This window comes from Physella acuta, unplaced genomic scaffold (genome assembly GCF_028476545.2).
Source record: "Physella acuta isolate Inbredline_101_S28 unplaced genomic scaffold, ASM2847654v3 ptg000805l, whole genome shotgun sequence".
Taxonomy (NCBI): Eukaryota; Metazoa; Mollusca; class Gastropoda; family Physidae; genus Physella; species Physella acuta.
This window is the reverse complement of record NW_026732323.1, coordinates 611928-634210: the sequence shown is the minus strand read 5'-3', so window position 1 is coordinate 634210 and position 22283 is coordinate 611928. Positions and strand designations below refer to the sequence as shown.

The window sequence follows — 22283 nt, the reverse complement described above, 5'->3', positions numbered from 1 at the left end:
TGCACTTTTTTCTGTGTGCGTTTCTTTCTGTTTGCGTTTTTTTCTGTTTGCGCTTTTTTCTCTTTGCGCTTCTTTCTGTGTGCGCTTTTTTCTCTTTGCGCTTTTTTCCGTGTGCGCTTTTTTCCGTTGCGCTTTTTTCCGTTGTGGTTCTTTCCGGCCACCGAAGTAGCCTATAGAGAAAATCTTGTTATCGTGCAAAAAAAATCGAGATTTTTACAAATCTCGACGTTTTACACCTCACTGATACGGAAAAACATAATTTTGCAATCTTGTCCGTATGTCTGTGTGTCTGTGTGTGTATAAACACGATAACTTGAGTACCGTTACAGCTAGGTTGATGAAATTTCATATATAAGTATTTTATCAAAATCGTAGATCCGTATCAACTTTTGAGCGATTTCCAAAACCGGAAGTGGTACTTTTTCTACTTTGAATTTTTCAAAAGTCTATAACTTGAGTACTATTTTAGATAGATAAATGAAATTTCACATGTAAGTAAAAGATCTAATTCTCTACCTTCTGTCAAATTTTGAGTAATTTCCGTTGACTGGAAGTACTAATTTACGCTATTTTTGATTTCTCAAAAAACGCATGTAAATTTATAAAGTACTAATAATATTGCGCACTATTATGCACGTTTCATTTGGCGTTCACCTGGTGTGCAATTCTTTTTTCTACGAGATATTATTCTATTTTAAAATCTTTAAGTATTTAAAATGGAGTTCCCATCCCCTGTTGTTTTATATAAGAATATTCGAGAAAGTTTAGAGGAGATCACTCCCGGTTTATTTATTTTTTAAATAAGTGTTGAGTATCACATTTATTTTCATGAAAACACAACACGTCGTCTTATTTTTAACACTAAAACGTGTGTTGGTGGAATTCAGTCACCTGATGTTTGAAAAGAATATTCCAATCAAGGGACGACAACTCACATTTGTGTGATGACAGAAAAAAAATATTTCTAAATTTTAACTGTTCCCTTCCTGTGCAAATTTATATATACCTAACAATAACTTCACATAAAATAATTTCACGCAAAAAAAATTTACACAAAATAACTTCACGCAATATAACTTGACGCAAAATAAATTCACGAAAATTAATTTTGCATAAAATAACTGCACACAAAATAATTTCATACAAAATAAACCTCAGACATAAAAGAACATCCAGGAAATAAAAGTATCCACCAATACTTTCCTTACAAATATATTTTTTGAATATATGTGCAGATATTTTAACGACGTTTTCCTTTTGTTCACATCAGTGGCGTAGGCAGGGGGGGGTTAGGGGGGGTCATAACCCCCCCCATAGACCCCTCGGTATATATAAAAAGTATGAGGGGGGGTGCAAATCGAAAGTTTGAGGGGGGGGTGCAAATCGAAAGTTTGAGGGGGGGGGTGCAAATCGAAAGTTTGAGGGGGGGGGTGCAAATCGAAAGTTTGAGGGGGGGGGTGCAAATCGAAAGTTTGAGGGGGGGGTGCAAATCGAAAGTTTGTCCCCGGGTAAAAATTGGAACCCCCCCCTTGAGACGATCCTGGCTACGCCACTGGTTCACATAATTCAATTTTAATGCCTTTTTAAAAAAAAAAATGGCTAGGGCTAAAGCTCATGTTTATTTTATTTTTAGCTGCCACTATGCATCTAAAACCAATATGATTTATCCTAATTTTAACCAAGGCCAAATCTCGTAATGTATATTTCAGCTGTCACCATGCACCCAGTTCTCAGGTTATTTATCCTAATTTTATCGACCAAATCTCGTATATTTCAGCTGCCGCCATGCACCCAGTTCTCAGGTTATTTATCCTAATTTTACCCATGACCAAATCTCGTATATTTCAGCTGCCGCCATGCACCCAGTTCTCAGGTTATTTATCCTAATTTTGCCGACCAAATCTCGTATATTTCAGCTGCCGCCATGCACCCAGTTCTCCTCAGAACTCACAAGCTCCCGTCAACCTTCACCTTCCAGCCCAGCCACAAGTTCGGCACGACCCTCAGGAAACAACAGAACCAGCGGGGTCAGTACGACAGCCGCTACATCCTCCCCTCAATCGACCTCAGGTACTACAGCCGTAGCAGCCGACAGGATCCTGTGCTCGGCCTCCCCAGCCGACATGACCCCGGGCTTGACCTCCTCACTCGACATGACCCCGGGCTTGACCTCCTCACTCGACATGACCCTGATTTCAGTCTTACCAGCCTGGATCGAAGTCTCGGTGCCATCTTGGCGAAAAGGTCGTCTTAAGAAAACATAGTGTGGACTTTCACTTCGCTACAGTCTTTGTTCGCTTGAGTCTCCACGATGATAAAGGGACATAATCCGACAACCTCATTGAATTTAAATATATTAGTATTATTAGATCGTCCTGACTGCTAGTAAACATGGTTAGGGAAACGAAGTGATTCACACAACAGCTTAGAGCTGCAGTTATAATTGTATTATAGGGTAAAATCTGTGTCAACACACACAAGCACATACATGTACAGAAGCAATATCATTAGGGCCCCGACCTAGTTTCAGATGTGTCTAATTTGTTGTTTTTTTTCAGAAGACCCAGATAGGTAAAATAGAAACTAATGCTCCATGTTGAACACTTATGTACGTGGCAATAAAAGATCACTGACATCTCATTAAATAAAAATTGTGTTTTGTTTTCTTTGACACTTATTTTATTTCGTGCAGGTTTAGGGGATCACACGTAAATGATGTTACGCCCCTATCAGCCCATTTTACCCCACCCATCCGAGCCCAGTTTTCACTTGTCGTCACTAAAAGCGACCCCTACCCCTAAAATTGCTTCACTATATTTATCCCCCCCCCCCCCTCTCCTTATCTATCTTTCTCTACCAATTAAGCTTAATTTCGATAATTTCAATTAAGACTATAAATGTATATCGAACTTTCTGAATTCACTTTCCTATTTTCAGTTATCTAAACTTCATTTTTTCTCCGGTTGGGGGTGAGGGGGGGGGGAAGAACACTCTCGGTGGAAAATTTCAAGTGCCCCATCCCCCACTGAATAAAACAGGAATTAGATATCTGTTTTGTAGCCCAAGCTTATGAATACATTTTATTGACAGTGTGAGACGATGTATGCCTACTTATTTACTAAAGTAAACTTTGGACTACGACAATTACTGCAAGAAACACATTTTGAAAATACGAACGCTCAAACTGAAAAAAAAAAAAAATAGAAAAAATAGAATGAAAAGCTTATCTTTAGACGACTTTAGAATACGTTACGATTGTGATATAATACTTATATATGAAATTTCATCAACCTAGCTGTAACGGTACTCAAGTTATCGTGTTTATAGACACACACACACAGACACACACACATACACACACACAGATATATGGACAGGATTGCAAAACTATGTTTATCCGACTCAGGGAGCTGTAAAACGCCGAGATTTTTATTAGCACGATTACAAGACTTTCTCTATACTTCGTATATAGGCCTACCAACCCACCCTTGCATTACGGGGTCTGGGAGTTCCGCTCCTGACACAATGATTCGATTTACATCTCAACCAGAGGCGTAGCGAGGGGGGGGGGGGGGTCGGGGGTGCGGACCGCACCGCACCGGGTGACACCATTTAGAGGGGTGACACCAAGGCAAAAAATAGCAACATATATAGAGAAAAACTTGAGGGGGGTGGAAATCAAAAGTTTGAGGGGGGGGGGGGGGGGTGGTGCAAATCGAAAACTTGAGGGGGGTGCAAATCGAAAGTTAGAGGGGGGTGCAAATCGAAAATTTGTCACCGGGAAGGGTCGCTACGCCTCTGGGGGGTGACACCATTAAGTGCCGCACCGGGTGACACCCGACCTCGCTACGCCACTGACCTCAATATAATTATAATTGCGGGATTTATAGATAACAAAATAACAAAAGTAGTAAATAAGGAACTTATTTTAAGCATGTGAAACAGATTTTCTTTCGGGGAATTTGTATAGACCATACCATTTTACCAGTGTCCGCCCCCCCCCCCCCACCTCCCGGAAAAATAATTAATCCGCCCGCCCCCACTCCCGAAAATATCAAGTGCCCCCCCCCCCCCCCCCCCCACCCCCCGCCCCGGAGAAAGTCTATAAGAAACACTGATGTGAAACATTATTTATTAATCAAGTAGTATTCTATACTTTATTTAATAATGCGTGTGTATTGTTACCCTCACCAGAATAAAAAAAAGGCTGGCTAATCGTACCAAATATGTTACTGTGCATTACTATTATTAACTAGTCCTAACAGCCTAATGGTATGGAATCTATAAATATTTTCATAGAGTGACTTCCCCTACTCAGGAAAACAACAAAGTGGACCGGAAGTTTACATTTTTTTATTATCAACAAATCGATTACTAAGAGTTTATTTTGTCTGAGTAATCCTTTTTTAATTATTTTAATCCTACATCACATACAATTATTTAAAATGGGATTATTTGGAAAATCGCATCAACCAGATCCCAAGGAATTAGTAAGTTTACTATAAAAATTGTGGAATCTTATTTATTTTCCTTAGAACTTACTTAACTGCTCTCTTCAGTCAAGCGCAGCACCACTCAGACCTCATCCGACATCTCACATTATTTCACAATCAATCATGAATCACATCGTTCACCATTCTTCTTCACTCTTGCTTTTCTTGCTAAGAACTAGATTACTACTACTAGCAGCTTAATCATTATCCTGACCTCATTCTTTTTACGAAGTGACTACTCGGAAGATTTTTCTCCCCAACGTCTCCACTTAGTCGACTTAGTCGGCAAAAGATAGCTCTGCACATGCGCAGCGACCTATGGCTAGGGTTAAATTAGTGATAAGATTAGGGATAGGATTAGGGTTGGTGTTAGGGTTCTGCGGTTGTAAACACACGCATGCTCAGTACCATCGAAAACATTGCCGCGATGGAAAGTCGTAGTTTCTCTCCATTGCGAATGCGTATCTTTTTCTGGCTAGCATCAGCCTTCTAGTTATAATTTATATGCTTCTGAACTAGTCTAAGTTTCTACTCTCATTAAATTTTACGAAGTGACTACCCCTCTCGCAGAGCGTAGCCCCTAAAGAATAGACTATGTGTCTCGCAGGTTGGATTTGCCATCGTATAATTGAAAATGCTTACTTTTTTCTTTTCTATCACATCTGGTATGGTTGAGTCAACAGTTTGCCAGCTGTAGACAGTAGTTCATAGACCCGAGTTCCGGGTTCGAACCTGGGGTAGCACGACTGGTACTAGGATTTATTTTTACATTTTTTTTTTCATATTTAAAATATGACGTATGATTCTTTTTTTTTTTTAAATAAAATTTCCAAACACAGTCACTGGCTTGATTGCTTGCTTGCCTTACGTTTACTATCCCGTGAGTGGAAAATCCCACCACGGCCCACCAGGGCCCACGGTCGGCAAGGTCACTGTGAGTTCAGCAGGTCTAAAGCATACGTCATAGAATGAACACAAGTTCATGAGATCATCTGTCTTCACTTCTCTCTTCCTCCCAACCCCCCCCCCCTCCCCGCTCAAGCAAATTAAAATATTTTTTTTAAGTTCACATAGGATAAATAATATAGACTTAGATCTACTATCATGCATGCTAGAGATAGCTAGGACTAAACGGCCTAAAGGACAGTTTGATTTAGCTAGATTGCTGCTAGATCTAGGACTATCATCTGACCCACTTATTGACACTACACTGTACTGTTTTTTTTACAAGTACTAGACTCTTAGGCGTTGAAATAATATAAATACACTTAAACTCGATCTAGATCTATGTCAACATTAAATTGTTACCACTGGAAAAAAAAATCGGGCAGTCCTGATATCTGTTTTTATAGATCGCTTGCCACCTAAGGTAAAGATTAAGCATAACAACTAAGGTAAAGATTAAGCGTAACGCGGAGCGAACCGCGCAAATGCCTATACTATAGCCTAGGCCTAATTATTTGCTAATTATTAATTAGGCCTATAGGCCCTAATTTAGTAATTATCATAAAAATAGCCAATGGCTTGGCCTAACCAGCACATATAAAATACATTTATTTTATACAATCCACACCCACTATGACCAAGACAAGAAGTAGGCCTACTACTAAGATCAAGTTGTACCCAAATTAATAATAGCTAGGGGGCACAAGAAAAATAGAAACCTTAGGCTGTAGGCCGACTGACTAAACTGTAAGGGAACAGTAGATCTAGAATTTAGTAGACTTAGGTAAAAGTAATCTATATATATAAAAAGCAATGTATGTGTGTGTGTTTGTCTCAATTTTACAAGGGCGGCATCACGGAAGGGTGCGATTTTTCTCTATGTACGGTATATAAAAATAAAAGTCCGATTTTGGTTTGACACCGTTCATCCGATAGCCATAAGACTTTTTGGGAGATGATTAGAAAACAACCTGGAAGTGTTCTGCAAAAAAAAAATATTTAATTTTGCAAGGGCGGCGCCACGGGAGGGTGCGATTTTTCTCTACATGTGGTATATAAAAATAATTAAAGTAAATTACAGTGACACTGTTCACACGATCGCCATGAAACTTTGGGAAGTTGCTAAGAATATTTCTGGGGAGGTGACTGCGGTAAAAATAATTCAAATTCGCAGGGGTGGAGCCCCGGGAGGGCGCGATTTGTTTTTTCTCTATATACCGTTTATAAAAATAAAAGTCGATTGCGGTTTTACACCGTTCATGCGATCACCATCAAACTTTGGGGAGTTGATAAGAACACTCCAGGGAAGGGTTCAGTAAAAAATCATTTTTAATTTTGCAAGGTCAGTGCCACGGGAGGGTGCGATTTTTCTCTATACGGTATATTAAAAAAAAGATGATTGCAGTTCAACATAGTTTATCCGAGTGCCATAAAACTATAGGGAGTTGATGAATACTCCCGAGAAGGTTTCTGGGGTGGTGGGAGGGGGATTTAATTTTGCATGGGTGGCCTCTAGTATAAAACTAGATTCATTAGTTTGATTATCTCCATCTAACTGGTAGAAAAATGGACTCTTTCTGATTTTACTGTTCCTTAGACAAGTTTTTTTCTCAGTTAGGCCCATAATAGTGATTAGTGAGTCATTAACTTATTAATGAAGAATACTACTGTTATTTGGGATGGCGTAATCATAGTAGAGTCTGCTTCTGATATGATCACCCAGAAGTCCTGAGTTATTATCTCTTGACTTGGGTTGTAGAACATGCCTAAGTCCTCCCAGTTCTGTTGGGTATCTGACTCATACGAAGGCAAGTAAAGGCAGCTAGGCATAGTTCTGATTACACTATCCATTCATATGCCTGGTCACAGATACAGGTGAACTCTACTTTAATTCATCTACCCCATGAACCACAATGTTTGAAGTGTTAACTTTACTTTTTACTTAATACTATTAATACTAGGCCTTTTTTCATATATATATATTAATAGTAGACCTACTAATGCAGTGTTAGTTTGATTGCAACCTAATGTAATATTTTTTTGTAAACGCATTGATCAGTGTTAATCAGATTGTATTTTTTTCTGTAATCCTAGGCCTTTCATTATTAATTAACATTAGTGTACTTAAGACAAGACTTACTAAAACTAAAGTACTATTTATTAGTTTAAATTACTTTGTAGGCAATTTTATTTTTATTATGGATTACTAAATTTTCCAGTAGACCTAACTGAGGGTGACTGTTATTATAATATATATTATTATTTTATATTATATATTATTATATATATAATAACAAAGCTTTATATTTAACTTGATAATATTTAAGAATGCCTATTACCAGTTGATTGAGATTAGGCCTAGTACCTGTTTTGTTTATTTAAGATTTAAATGGATAAAATGTAAAAAATAGTCCTGCATAGTAGCTTATATGACAGTACTATTTTCAACTGCAACCGTTTAGCAAGCCAATTTAAAAAATAAATGTATACATGAGGCTCTATTTCTTCTACAATATTTCAACCTGCTCAGGCTACTGGCCTCTGAACTGACTTACTAGATGTATATAATTATAGATCTAGCTAAATTTAGTAGGGCCTACTCCTTTACTGCAGTTAGTCACGTTATTTATTACATAGGCCTACTTACACAAATATAGGCATGCAATCAGTTTTACATTATATTTTTAAAAAATTTTTTTATATAACCTAAATGCTTTCACTGACAAACTAACATCTATCCCTTGTTTGGTATCATCATCATTGTCATTCCTGTGGACCCCTTGTAGTGCATAAGGGCACAACCATAACTCTCTATCATAATCGGTTCTGGGCCATTCCTCCAAGTTGGGCCCATTTCATTCCAGCTGCTTCTGCTTCACTGACAGCGGAACTTTTCCATGTTTGTTTTGGCCTACCCACTTTCCTTGGGGATTCCATTGTAGTGACAATATAACATTGGTATATAACATTGATTTCCCTATTCCCATAATTAAACAACCAGTGGTTATTTCATCCACCACTTCCCTGACCTTCAGCTTTTAAATGTATATCATAAAACATCATTTTCAAAAGCTATTCTTGTTTAAACTTATTGTTATGTTTAATTCTAGGTAAATCAGTGGACCTCCAAGATAAGAAAAGAGGGATACAACATTGAGAGACAGGTCAAAGGTAACATTTACTGATTTTCATTATTTTGTGCCGTCACCTTGTCCCCTATTTTAATCTGCTTGAAGCATTTGTTTTTGTTTTTTGTATTCATGAATTATTTTGATCTATAGCAATTCAAAGAGAAGAAGAGAAAACCAAACGCATGATTAAGGAGGCTGCAAAGAAAGGTGATAGAGACTCATGTAGAATGCTTGCTAAAGAAATTGTGAAGGCTGACAAGCAGATCAATAAGCTGTATGCTTCAAAAGCTCATTTGAATTCAGTGCAAATGAGTATGAAACATCAGCTAGGTAAGAATTTGGCTATTAAATAATACTTGAAAATCTTGTTTTACACACTCAAACTTACAATTGCTGTTTTCTATGCAAGTTTTAATTTTATTGAATTGTTTGTGTTAAATTGTAAATTTTAGAATTAGTCATACCTACTGTTATTTTTTTTTTATTTTAGTGTTATTTAAATTTTTGAATAATTTTTATTTTTGCACGATTTGCTGTATAATGTAAGTAAAAATTATTCAATATATTGAATTGTTTATCCGCTTACAAAAATTACGAATAATTAACTTAACACACAGCTACCCTCAGAATGGCTGGTGCTTTAGCTAAAAGTACAGAGGTGATGAAAAGTATGCAGCAGCTGATTAAAGTACCTGAGATTCAAGCCACAATGAGAGAGTTATCAAAGGAAATGATGAAGGTGAGATAAACCTAAGGTAACTTATAAACTTGATAAGTGTTCTCAGTGCATATTTTTTACTAACAGGAAAAGTTGCTGAAATGTACATTGTGTTACTACTATAAATATCTAAAACAATATTCAATTAGTTTTTTTTATAAATTTGAATTAATCCAGTGCCTTCAATATGTAAGCCCTGCTAGGGGGGGATACCTAATATCTACCCTTCTAGGCTTATCTAACTAACTACTGTCCGGTCAGTGCAAGCCCGGATAAACCCAGACTGGTTAATAACCTAACCTTAGTCTAAAATAAAAAAAAACTACTAAAATAAAACAAAAAAACTTAAACAATATAATAAAATTTATTTAACAAAATAATAAATATGGAACCAAAAGTTATTATAAAAAAACCAGAATCTAGATCTAGACAAAATAAAACACTCAAGACATACAAAACAAACAGAACTCAACGAAACAAAACACCCAATTTCGGACCACTGTCGTTACCATACACCACATAAACGTGACACAGAAACTCTTCAACACACAGGCCTCGACATTCCAGCCGAATGTCCCTCCCTGTCGACACACCACATTCACGAACAAAGAAACCAATACTACGAACAAAGAAACCAATGCTACGCACAAGAAAATAGTCCCTAATACAATAATAAGTAACATGCAGGACATAAAGCAAAGTGGAGCAACAATCCAAAACAAAGTTTGCATAAATAATAACATTAAAATATAAACAAGACACAATAACCAGGCTACAAACCATTGTAAAATCAAAATCATATCAGCGCCATAATAGCGGACTACTTAACTAAAAACCACAACAATCCCCAAAGGAACATAAAAAGCGACATTCGCCTTCTTAGTTACAAATAATTATAATAACAGATAAACACACTCCAGCCGCTCACATACACGCTCCTTAAAGCTTGCGGTCACCGCAAGCTAAATAACTTGAAAAAAATCAGCCCACAGGGCACAATCATAATTTTACAAAAACAAAAACTTTGCAAAAAAAACCAGCCCACAGGGCACAATCACAATTTCTGCAAAACACAATTTTGCAAAAGAACTTGCAAAAAAATCAGCCCACAGGGCACAATCATAAATTTTACAAAAAACAAAATTTTGCAAAAAAATCAGACGATGTGGCTGTAGCAGCCGGCGGTACAACTTTGACCGGCCTTGGGGAGGGCGGTTGAGCCTTGGGAGGCACATATCTCCTAATCTGTGTGCTGGCCACCCGGCGGGTGCCAGAAGGGCCATCTTTCTTTTTAATGGCGTAACACCCGCCGGTGATCGGAGGTAATTCGACCACGACATAAACTGTCGGGCCGTCCAGGTCTGCCATTTTGCGTCTGCCTAGTGGGGGTTGTCTCAGAAGGACCAGGTCGCCTATGGCCAGTTCAGCTACAGGTGCCTTTTTGACCAGTTTGTCCTTCTTGCTTGACTCTGTCTGAGGGCATGCCCCAGAACCACCACCTGGTGCCTTAATTAAGGATGGGTTAGGTGGAACCATTGCCTCTAGTTCCTCAGATTGGTCCACCTTTACACTGGTTATGCTGGCGCGTAGGCAGGATGTTGGGCCTGATACCACTGACGGATCTGGGTGAAAAGGTTGGTCTAATGACCGGACAGTAGTTAGTTAGATAAGCCTAGAAGGGTAGATATTAGGTATCCCCCCCTAGCAGGGCTTACAAATTGGTAGCACGAGTGGGGTTCGAACCCACGCGGAAATAATTCCATTGGATCTTAAGTCCAACGCCTTAACCACTCGGCCATCGTGCTTCCTCGTGGTCTGGATAAAACAAACATTGAGACTCAACGAAACAAAACACCCAATTTCGGACCACTGTCGTTACCATACACCACATAAACGTGACACAGAAACTCTTCAACACACAGGCCTCGACATTCCAGCCGAATGTCCCTCCCTGTCGACACACCACATTCACGAACAAAGAAACCAATACTACGAACAAAGAAACCAATGCTACGCACAAGAAAATAGTCCCTAATACAATAATAAGTAACATGCAGGACATAAAGCAAAGTGGAGCAACAATCCAAAACAAAGTTTGCATAAATAATAACATTAAAATATAAACAAGACACAATAACCAGGCTACAAACCATTGTAAAATCAAAATCATATCAGCGCCATAATAGCGGACTACTTAACTAAAAACCACAACAATCCCCAAAGGAACATAAAAAGCGACATTCGCCTTCTTAGTTACAAATAATTATAATAACAGATAAACACACTCCAGCCGCTCACAAATAATACAAAGAAAATGTTACCATTGATCCAAAAAAGCCCAAATTTTAATAATTGATAGTACTGCTTTTATTATACTTTATCTTGATTTTTATTTCTAGACCGTGCCAAAAGCACCTTAAATAGTTATAACTGTAGATAAAGCACCTAATATTGCTATTTTTTAAATAAGTTTGAAACTATCCTGTACAACACTTTTCCTTAAAAATGATTTGAAAATGTACTATCTCTAAGGCTGGTATAATTGAAGAAATGATGGACGATACAATGGAGGCGCTTGATGATGAAGACCTCGATGAGGAGGCTGATGAGGAAGTTGACAGGGTATTATATGAAATAACTGCTGGTTAGTATTGTCTTGTTTTTTTTATTGCTTCATAATTGTTCTTTTATTTATCTGATGCACATAGTATTTTTTTTTAGCTGAGTTGAAAATAATATATATGAAGTATTTGGTTACGTAGATCTTAAACATGCTTTTGTGATAGAGTTTTAAAAATCTAAAACAATTGTTTGATTACCCATAACATTAGTGATAGTTAAAAACTTACCTAAAGTTGTTTGATTGCCATAATTGTAACCTTGTTAACTTTAATGGGGTAATATAAAATGAAAACAACTTAAAGGTAGTTAGATTGACCTAATCTTTAACTTGATAACATTTGTAGATGAGTTTTAAAAAAGCGTTACATTTTATTCATTTACCTGATTGTCATTGTGCTCATATTGTAGTTAAAAAAGAAAACTTAAAATTGATCGATATGTTCTTCTACTTGCAGGTGAGCTGGGTAAAGCCCCCGCTGCCGTTGAAGATTCGCTGCCAGAAACAGAAGGTGCTAGAGCTGCTCCGTCACGAGCTGGACCATCACGGGTTGCTGCTGCTGCTGTTGCGCTGGAAGAGGATGATGATGATGAAGACATGGATGATATGAAAGCCAGACTAGAGGCTCTTAGAAGCTGATGGTTGAAGAAGTTTGGAATGGTTAAAAAAACATCACACATCTTTTTAATATAAAAAGTAAAAAAAAAATGTAAACCACTGTTTATAGTTTGTCAGTTCTGATCACTACAGCATTACATTACCTTAAACTCATCATTACTAGAAAGAAATATAAGCACTTGAACACTTCAAATTTTAAAGTTTATTATTGGTTTAAACTAATGTTTTCTTAGTAATTACTGCCATACTTTAATCATTATATACATATCTTGTTATCATACCTAAAATAAACCTTGGTTGCAGAACATTTTCAATACATTTCTAACAATAATATATATAAATAGAAATTAAAATAAGAATCCTCAAATATTTTGTTTTGTTTAATGAATGATGTACTTAATATTTATTTTTGAAATTTATTCATTCCAATTAAATTTCAATACCACGTTTTCTTTTTTAAAATTAAATTGAAGAAATGAATTACGATAGACATATTGACTTTATTACAAATTCAGTATATCGATAAAAAAAAAGATTTATAAACTTTTAAAAGCAAAATAAATGACAGATGCTGACAAGATTTATTTTTAAACTATGTTTCATAAACATGTCATATTTGATATAATTACTCTAATGAATTGTAAATACAATTAATTTTGTTCTACAAAAATATGATTTTAGTGGAAAATAAAAAAAATTACTGGTATGTGTCATAAAATATTGATTTTTTTAAAAATTAATTATTACTTTCATTTTAATTTCATGCTTTTTGTGTAACTCATTCCTAAGAAATTAAGTAGTTATCCATTTTGTTATATCCATTTACCTTTATGTTGGGCTGTTATGGTCTCAAGTTGTATATTTCTATATATGTGGTGGAATCTACAATGAATTTTTAGTACATTCTACTGTCATTGCTTAATCCCAATAGTTTAAATGTCCGGCCATTACCTTTTGTGAGAGACATTATGTATCATCAGCTGTGGTCAGACATGATGTACACATCAGCTGTGGTCAGACATGATGTACACATCAGCTGTGGTCAGACATGATGTGCACATCAGCTGTGGTCAGACATGATGTACACATCAGCTGTGGTCAGACATGATGTGCACATCAGCTGTGGTCAGACATGTACACATCAGCTGTGGTCAGACATGATGTGCACATCAGCTGTGGTCAGACATGTACACATCAGCTGTGGTCAGACATGATGTACACATCAGCTGTGGTCAGACATGATGTGCACATCAGCTGTGGTCAGACACGTACACATCAGCTGTGGTCAGACATGATGTGCACATCAGCTGTGGTCAGACATGATGTACACATCAGCTGTGGTCAGACATGTACACATCAGCTGTGGTCAGACATGTACACATCAGCTGTGGTCAGACATGATGTACACTTTGGTGAAAAACGAGGTTTGGGCTGTAGACAAAATGAGTCTTGTTATTCAAGATGTTGTAGCCAACAATTTCTTGGCATGGTAGGTCTACACCGCTATTTATTTCCAGTTACTAAATTTACGGAATGGGTTCTTGATTAAAATTCTTCTGTAAATATTCAAGCAGAAAAAAAACAGTAGGGCTTGATTTGGTGACTGAATCTTCATATAAAAATGTGCCACTATTGAAAATGACACATTTTTGTTTATATTTCTTTACTGCTCACAAAATTAGTTTATTAGTTTTGTGAAATAATTTTTTTTTGTTTTAACATCAACTTACTTCATTTATCACTATCATTTTGTTCAACTACTATTGTTTTTTTTTTAAATTACAGTACCATTGAAATACTGTTGAGATAGTTAAAAGATAAGGGAGCTTAATCTGTCTGAACAAATCTTTGTTTTTCTGATTCAATTACACCAAATTTAAATTGTGCCTAGCAGTGTTGAAAAATATTGAAGTGCCATGAGAATTTCAATCACAAAATTTTATGTTGTATGAAAAACCAAATCAAATTTTTTTGAAGATTTGTGCCTAAACATATTGGGTTAAACAAACTGGCTTATGTTTTAAATACTATATCTTATTTATTAAAGACAAAAGTAGACAAACATTTGAACCATTGTATTTTATGCTTGAATTGTTTTATAAGTGTAAATTGAATTTAAATGTGGTTTTTTAATGGTAGTAAAAAAATTATATCATGTTGTTGCTGACATTGTGAAAAGTATTTGAATGATGATTTCTGAAATGGTGGAAATATATTTTTTTTCTAAAGTGTATTCATTTAATGATGGGGATAGAAAAAAAAAGAACAATTTATTTATATCATTGTAGTTGAGTATTTTGAGTTTAAAAAAGTGAATAAAAATGTTTTTAAAAATGTAATCAGATTTTTTTAAATCAATAAAGCAGAATCTTCTATCTATCTATCTATATATATAATTCTCTTCTGGGATCAGTTAGAAAACAAGCTGCAAGCGCCTCCTTGCAGTCCCCTCTCTTTCTCTCTATCACTATCACTACCACCCCCACCCCACCCCCACATGATCTGGTGAGCGGTGTTCACTCTGTTTACATTTTACAATCATAGAGACGGGTTTGGTGACGGCTATTAGGGGCAGATAATTTAGTTTGAAACGATTTTAAACTTAGAGGAGGTAACTAAGAGGAGGCTGCTTTCACGTGGGGGGGGGGGGGGTAGTGTTTTTAAGCAAATATTTTCAATGGCAGCATTGGTACTGTCGAATTCACAAATTATAAATTACTGAAAAGTAGAAAAAAAAAACAACTAAATAGCGGCGTATGATACGCAGCGGGTCGGCTGGTAATTTATATTACATAAGGTTCACATACTGTGACATAAGGTTCACATACTGTAACAAACCATAGTAGTTCTAACTTTAAATTACATAAGGTGAACACAGTAGCAACCTGCTGTATATGATATCACATAGGGTAATCGACCCTACCATGGGATCAAATAAGGTGATCAAGATGGTAATCATCCCCCAACATGAGGTCATGCAAGGTGACCAAGATGGTAATCTACCCTACCATGGGAACATATTAAGTGAGCACAGTAGCAGAAAAGACAAGTATAGAGGTCAGTAGTCCATCTGATAAATGGCACACCACAGAGCAGTCAACAAAGTGTTAGAAAAATGTAACACATCAAAGTTAGACTAGTTAGTAGGAAATGGGGGATTATTCAAGATTTATTTAAATAAACGACCTTCCTCAAACTTTGTTAAGCAGATAAATACATATTTCCCTATCCCAAAAAAACAAAACCTGATACAACTTTGTAGACCTAGAAAATCTTAACTTTAAGCAACAATAAATGTTAATCTACTAGATTCTCTAGAGATCTTATTTTCAGAGACTTTTTATTGCCCCAGGTTTTGTTGACATTAATATAAAAGAAAAAAGGAATATGTTAAAAGATTTAGTTGTTGCCAAGCAACCCCCCCCCCTCCCTTACCTTCCAGTTTAACCACTTGCCACTTAGCATGGCATTTAGTATTTAGGCCTAGAGTTGAGTTCCAAATTAAAATTAGATCTAATCTAGATTCTAGAACTATTAGTATTATTGCTGATTTAGATTTCTAACTCCATTCTTGATGGAATAGATTCAATTTTTGTTATAGATCTAGATCTAGAACAGGTAGAATTCTTCCAGCAGAATGCTAACATCTTAAGCAAACTGGAACCCTGAACTTATTATTTTAAAAAATCATGGATTGTAATAATTAGTTTTTAATTATGAAATATTTAACCGAATAAAAATAATAAACCTGAGTAGTAAAGCAGAGTTGTGCTCCTTGACAACACATAATCCTGCCTCGACCTTTTTGTGTTATTATATCACAGCTAGGAAGAAAGTAGGGCCAAAAACAGGACAGTCCTATCCAACAACAATGATGCTGGGGAGTCGACCAACTTTCTGCCGTACGGTATGTCACATTATTTTTATTCTACATTCCAGAAATGTTCAGAAAGAAAGGTTTTAACTTCATTTTAGATCTACTCACTGACCTAGGCTACCAAAAATAAATAAAATTTTAGCCAGGACCATAAAAAACAGTGCTTGTCAGTCGATCAACCGAGTGGGTATCAGAGTTCATAGTCCACTTCAGTTTTCACCAGTTATCTAGATTCTAGATCTAGATCATCTCTAAAATATTATTAATATAGATTTTAATAGGCCTAACGTCCACAAACATTTTTATCAGACTTCTCAGACAGATCTACTACAGTAGACTAGACAGTAGACTATACAGTGACAGCTTTTAATTGTTATTATCATTATGATGAGTATATTGAACTTGAACTATATTGATTGATATAACCTAGAATTTAACCTAAGCCATAATCCATACTAAATAAAGAAGTCACTACTCACAGTACACAGACTTAAAAAAGAAATATTTATAGCACATCTACGATGCCTAACTAAAGTTTTATGCTTGCCTAGCCTACTCTTATAAAATAATAATCTTACTGCTGTTAGTCTAAATCAAGGGTCTCCAAACTTTTCAGTCCGAGGGCTGCATTAACTATCAGATTTCAGTTCAGGGGCCAGTTTCTTCCAGGCATGTCTTTGATTTTTCTGGGCAAAGTTCATTAGCCATCACCAACAAACGATATTTCCGTGGACAAAAACATCTCCGCGGGCCGGATCAGATGACTTCGCGGGCCGCATCTGGCCCACGGGCCGTAGTTTGGAGACCCTGGTCTAAATGCCTATATCTTACGACGTGTATGTCTATTCCATTGATCTTTTACTTAGGGCCTATTTACTAGACATTAGAGTTGATTTGCGAATCTAAGATATTTTACTTAAATTGATGGGCTTATAGGCCTACTAATTAGACAACTTAATTCATAATTTTTCTATTGAATAATTAGTCTATTTTTTACTTTACGGCAAGGAGATAAAAGATCATGTTATGAAAATTTTACATGTATTCTGATTATGGTTATTCTATGTTCTATTTATTATGATAATTAAAAACACTAATCTTCATTCCCTGAATCTATGCTACAGTTATAAAGTACTATGAGTTCCACTTATTCATGTTTTTTTCTTATAGTTTGGAGTGTTAAAGAGGCTAAAAAGCACATTAGTTATTGTTGAACACAACAATGAGAAACTCGCACCGTGCACCTTAAATGCTGTGACAGCTGCGTCAAAAATTGGAGGCGACATCTCATGTCTTGTATTTGGAAAAAACTGTTCTAAGGTAGGCCTACACTACATTCTTTTTATTATTATTATATTATAAGCTAATTCTTTTTCAGTGATGCTATAATTTTATTTAGCTGATTTTTTTAAAATATAACTTTTTTTGTGTTAGGTTGCACAGGAAGCCAGCAAACTAAAGGGTGTTTCCAAAGTACTGTTAGCTGAAAGTGATGTCTTCAATGGATTTTTACCTGGTACTGTTTTTTAAAGTCCATCTAATTGTCTTTTTAAAAATTGTACTGTAATTAATGACTAATCTGAACGACATTTAAAACAAATTTAATTCAACTCACCCAACAAATAAAGATATACATTTTGTTGTAAAGATCCTGTTTGAACAAGGGGAGCATAGATTTGGCCAAATTATGTTGAAGCAATATTTAGGTCCTGTATTTTATGCGGTATAGCATACATAAAATATTTTTCCCTTTCTAAAATATGCTTTTGTAATATTGGGTGTATTGTGTCGACAATCTATTATTTGCTTCTTAAAATACTCTTAAAGTATATAAGAGTAACCCAACTTCCACCACTACGTACAGCCATACCATATTTTAGTGTTGCTGTTTTTAGTACCAGATAAGCATTAACACTCATAGTTAGAAAAAGAAACATGTATGTTGTACCTTTCTGTTTCTAACAGAGGCAGTAACACCATTTTTGGAAGCCACACAAAAGCAGTTTAAATTCACTCACATTCTAGCCCCAGCTACTGCCACTGGCAAGGTAATTTGCACCTTCAAGACATAAAAATTTTTAGACAAAAGTTACATAAAAAACCAAATGAGCTATTGTGGAACTATTTTGACACTCTCATTACTGACAAAGTAAATTTTTAAAGAAAAATTGTAAATTGCAAGAAAGGCTTATTATTTTCTTAAACTTTATATATATCATGATTTAATTTGGTATTTCAATATAAAGGCTTTAATAATTAGCATTTTTTCATTTATAACTTATCCTATCACTATTAAAATCATTATATTAGTTATTTTCTATATTATATTTGAATGGATAGTCTGTATTAATACCAATTTTTTATTGTGTACAGAATATTTTACCTAGATTAGCAGCCAAACTTGATGTTTCTCCAATTTCTGAAATAACTGGTATCCAAGATGAGAGCACATTTATACGAACAATTTATGCAGGTATGTCAAAAAAAATCCTATGAGCACGTACTAAAAGTTTAATATGACAAATGATTATTAAGTTCATTGTATAGTTGAATGAGACAAAGTAAGGTGAAAATTTGCCTTTTATATATTCTCTTAATAAGTTAATGACTGGCTGTCATTCTACTGTTCATGTTGAAAATATCTTGTAGGTAATGCTGTACAGACAATTAAATCTAGTGAACCAGTCAAGATTATAACTGTACGAGGTACATCGTTTGAAGCTGCAAAGCTAGACGGCAGTGCTGCGGTAGAGAAAGGTAAGTGCTTTAAGTGTGGGCTGGTTACATGTGTTGGTTGTGTTGGCCTACTTGATTGTTGTTACAATATGTATACAAAGTTTGCTAGTTTTTATCTGATGCAGAGTATAAAGTAATGAAATGTTTCTTCTAGTCCAATGTGAAGGCAGCAAGAGCTCTTCTTCTGAGTTTGTTGGTCAAGAGTTAAGCAAGAGTGACCGTCCTGAGCTGACCAGTGCCAAGGCTATTGTTGCAGGAGGTACTAGGCTTAGAAATAATTTCTCTTTAATTTGTCGGATATTTATGTTGTAGTTTGAAATGACGTATGATTATTAAATACATTATTTGGCACCCCCCCCCCCCCCACCCCTCTTAAAATTTCATTGCACTTTTGTAAACAGTTAAACATTGAAAATAAATACGTATTTTTAACCATGTAAAGAGTGGGGTTCTATGCACACTAAGAGACAATGTGAACAGCACTAGATTTTTTGCAGTTTATCATGAATCTATTTTTGTCTAGCTTTTAAGGAAATGCACCATAAAATGCCTTGTTAGATAATTAATTATCTTGTCACAACTGGATTAATCAGTTGTAGTGATCAGAGACTTAGATGAAGATGGCTGCGGGAAAGTAAAATACTTTTCCTTGAAGTGAGATAAGCGAAAGGGGTTTTTAGAGTTATTTCCCTTACATGTTCTTTTATGACTAGCTTTCTTTGAATTGAATTTAAATGTATCCCAACAAAAACTGCTTTTTTTGTTAGTAAATAACAAGTTATTTATCCAAGCCATTCTTGTAGAATCAATAAGTTGTTTAACTTAACAGGTAGAGGCATGAAGAGTGGAGACAATTTTAAACTGCTGTATGACCTGGCGGACAAGCTTAACGCTGCTGTTGGTGCCTCCCGTGCTGCTGTTGATGCTGGCTTTGTACCCAACGATATGCAAGTGGGGCAGACAGGGAAAATTGTTGCTCCTGTAAGTTTGACAACTACGATGTGGCTATTAAAACAAAGGGCAGTTGTTTAAACACAATGAATGCTTAGTTCAATTGTTATTAAAATAATTTGATGTTAAAGTTACATCATGCAGAACAAGCATACAAGAGCATTGTTTGATATTTCAGGAACTTTACATAGCAGTAGGCATCTCAGGAGCCATCCAGCATTTAGCTGGGATGAAAGACAGCAAAGTTATTGTGGCAATCAACAAGGATCCAGAGGCACCAATCTTTCAGGTCGCAGACTTTGGATTGGTGGAAGATTTGTTTAAGGTGAGATTCTTGTGCTGGCGTTAGTTGACCTGTGTACCCCAACCTGCCTCTGTGCCATGTAATGCAACAGCTGACATCTGAACCACGTAATGCATTAGCTAACATCTGTGCCCCGTAATGCATTAGCTAACATCTGTGCCACATAATGCAACCAAACAGTTAAATTTTAATTACATATTTTGGTTGCATCAATTTTATAATTAATTTTAATTACTTTCTTTTCAATAGGCTGTCCCAGCAATGACTCAATTACTCAGCAAGAAATAAGGGAAACAACTACAGCATGACCAAGTTGTTTTTTTATCACACAAGCCTATCCCTGTGATAGAAATATTCTATTTCTTTTTTTTTTATATTGAGGTTGCATTTAAACCAATTTTAATGGTTTTCTTAGACTGAAAAAAATGTTGTTTGATTATTTGCATTGCAAAGACTTTACTGCAATACCATATAATCAGTGTCACAATATTTGATCATAATTCTTGTGTTGAACATTATCATACTTTTGAAAGCCAGAATGTATGCTTGTATTTAAGTATTGACATATTGCAGTAATTAAGCTATGTAGTCATGTCTAAAATTGTTATGTTTAGGTGAATAAAGTAAAGATTAAATTTTTTGTTAGGATTGTTCAATCCAAGTAAAATGAAATAAACATTTTATATGAACCATGGAACTGTATTGTATCCTCTCTAAATTGTTGTGCTAAGTTTAACTTTAAGGGGCAAATAATAAGGCGCTAATACACAGGTGCTCTGCTGAAATCAGTCGACATTATGGTTGAGATCAGTTGCCAGCAGTAGTGTGTTAGGAGCTCATCGTCACTTGCTAGATAACCAGTGCCTTGCCAAAGTCCTGAGCTTGGCTAATCCGAAGCCTTTAGATAGGTTGCTAATTTTGGTTATTTATACTGAAGGACGATGCCTATTGCCATGCTAAACATCTGAGCTAGGCTGACAAAGGCTTGTGATCGGTTGTAAGCAGTGGTCAGCGGTTAAGATGCAGGCAGCTGATGTAAAACTAACTGTATTGTATCCTCTAGCGATGTTTTATAAAGCTAGCGTTGTTGGTGCTCCAGCGGAAAAAGATTTCTGCTAATATGGACTTCAAGCCTACAGACTTTTTTTTTAAGGAATCAAAGATCCACCAACCAATTCTTTTAATCTCATAAGTATAACAAAGTAGGTCCAGCATAACAAAATTGATCAAGCATAACAAATTTAGGCCAGCATAACAAAGTTGGGCCAACATTGAGAACTGAAGCCATAAATTATTACAAACCTAGACCAAAATTGTCAATGTATACTATCACTACAAACCTAGGCAATTATTGTCAATTTATGCCATCACTACAAACCTAGATCAAAATTGTCAATTTACGCTACCACTACAAACCTAAGCAAAAATTACCAACTTGGGCCATCATTACAAACCCTGGCCACAATTACCATGTTAGGCCATTATTAAAAACCTAGGCCAGGCCGACATCATCAATTTATGTTATCCAACATTTATAGATTGCGCAACTAGCTACACCATCGTCTGCAAGTGACGTAAGGTCAACCGTTTTGATTGGTTTTGATCAGGCGATCACGGGCCTTTTTTCTCAATCACCAGGCTATTTTCTCGCCAACGCATAACCGGTGCAGTTCTGTTTTTTGGTCAATTTTATTTTTGGTCAGTGTTTCAGGTAACTGAACTACATTATTATATTCTGCCTGTTCAATCTTACCATTGTGTTACATTTAATGGAAATCTCAAGGTCACCACATGTCAGAGGCGTATCCAGGTTTTCGATGTAGGGGGAGTGGAAATAGCAAAAAAGGCGCCGAATTTGTAATATCTTCTATATAAGTATATATATATATA

The 22283-nt window shown here is 35.9% G+C and overlaps 2 protein-coding genes and 1 non-coding gene across 3 annotated transcripts; 2 read left to right on the top strand and 1 right to left on the bottom strand.

The window, feature by feature from the left end:
• Positions 1–4340: 4340 nt before the first annotated feature.
• On the top strand, positions 4341–14864 carry LOC131951250 (charged multivesicular body protein 3). Its single transcript, XM_059313605.1, has 6 exons — positions 4341–4490; positions 8549–8609; positions 8720–8899; positions 9187–9308; positions 11820–11931; positions 12365–14864. The coding sequence occupies exons 1-6, from the start codon at positions 4446–4448 to the stop codon at positions 12544–12546; spliced, it is 702 nt and encodes a 233-aa protein (XP_059169588.1). The 5' UTR covers positions 4341–4445; the 3' UTR covers positions 12547–14864.
• Trnal-uaa (transfer RNA leucine (anticodon UAA)) lies at positions 11010–11092 on the bottom strand. Its single transcript has one exon. It is a non-coding gene; the product is annotated as a tRNA-Leu (tRNA).
• Positions 14865–16302: 1438 nt separating the features above from the next.
• LOC131951272 (electron transfer flavoprotein subunit alpha, mitochondrial) lies at positions 16303–21091 on the top strand. The gene is made up of 10 exons (XM_059313628.1): positions 16303–16432; positions 17573–17722; positions 17837–17918; positions 18368–18450; positions 18776–18875; positions 19052–19159; positions 19293–19397; positions 19968–20119; positions 20268–20414; positions 20643–21091. Exons 1-10 carry the CDS (start codon positions 16397–16399, stop codon positions 20679–20681), a joined length of 1002 nt encoding a protein of 333 aa, XP_059169611.1. The 5' UTR covers positions 16303–16396; the 3' UTR covers positions 20682–21091.
• Positions 21092–22283: the final 1192 nt, after the last annotated feature.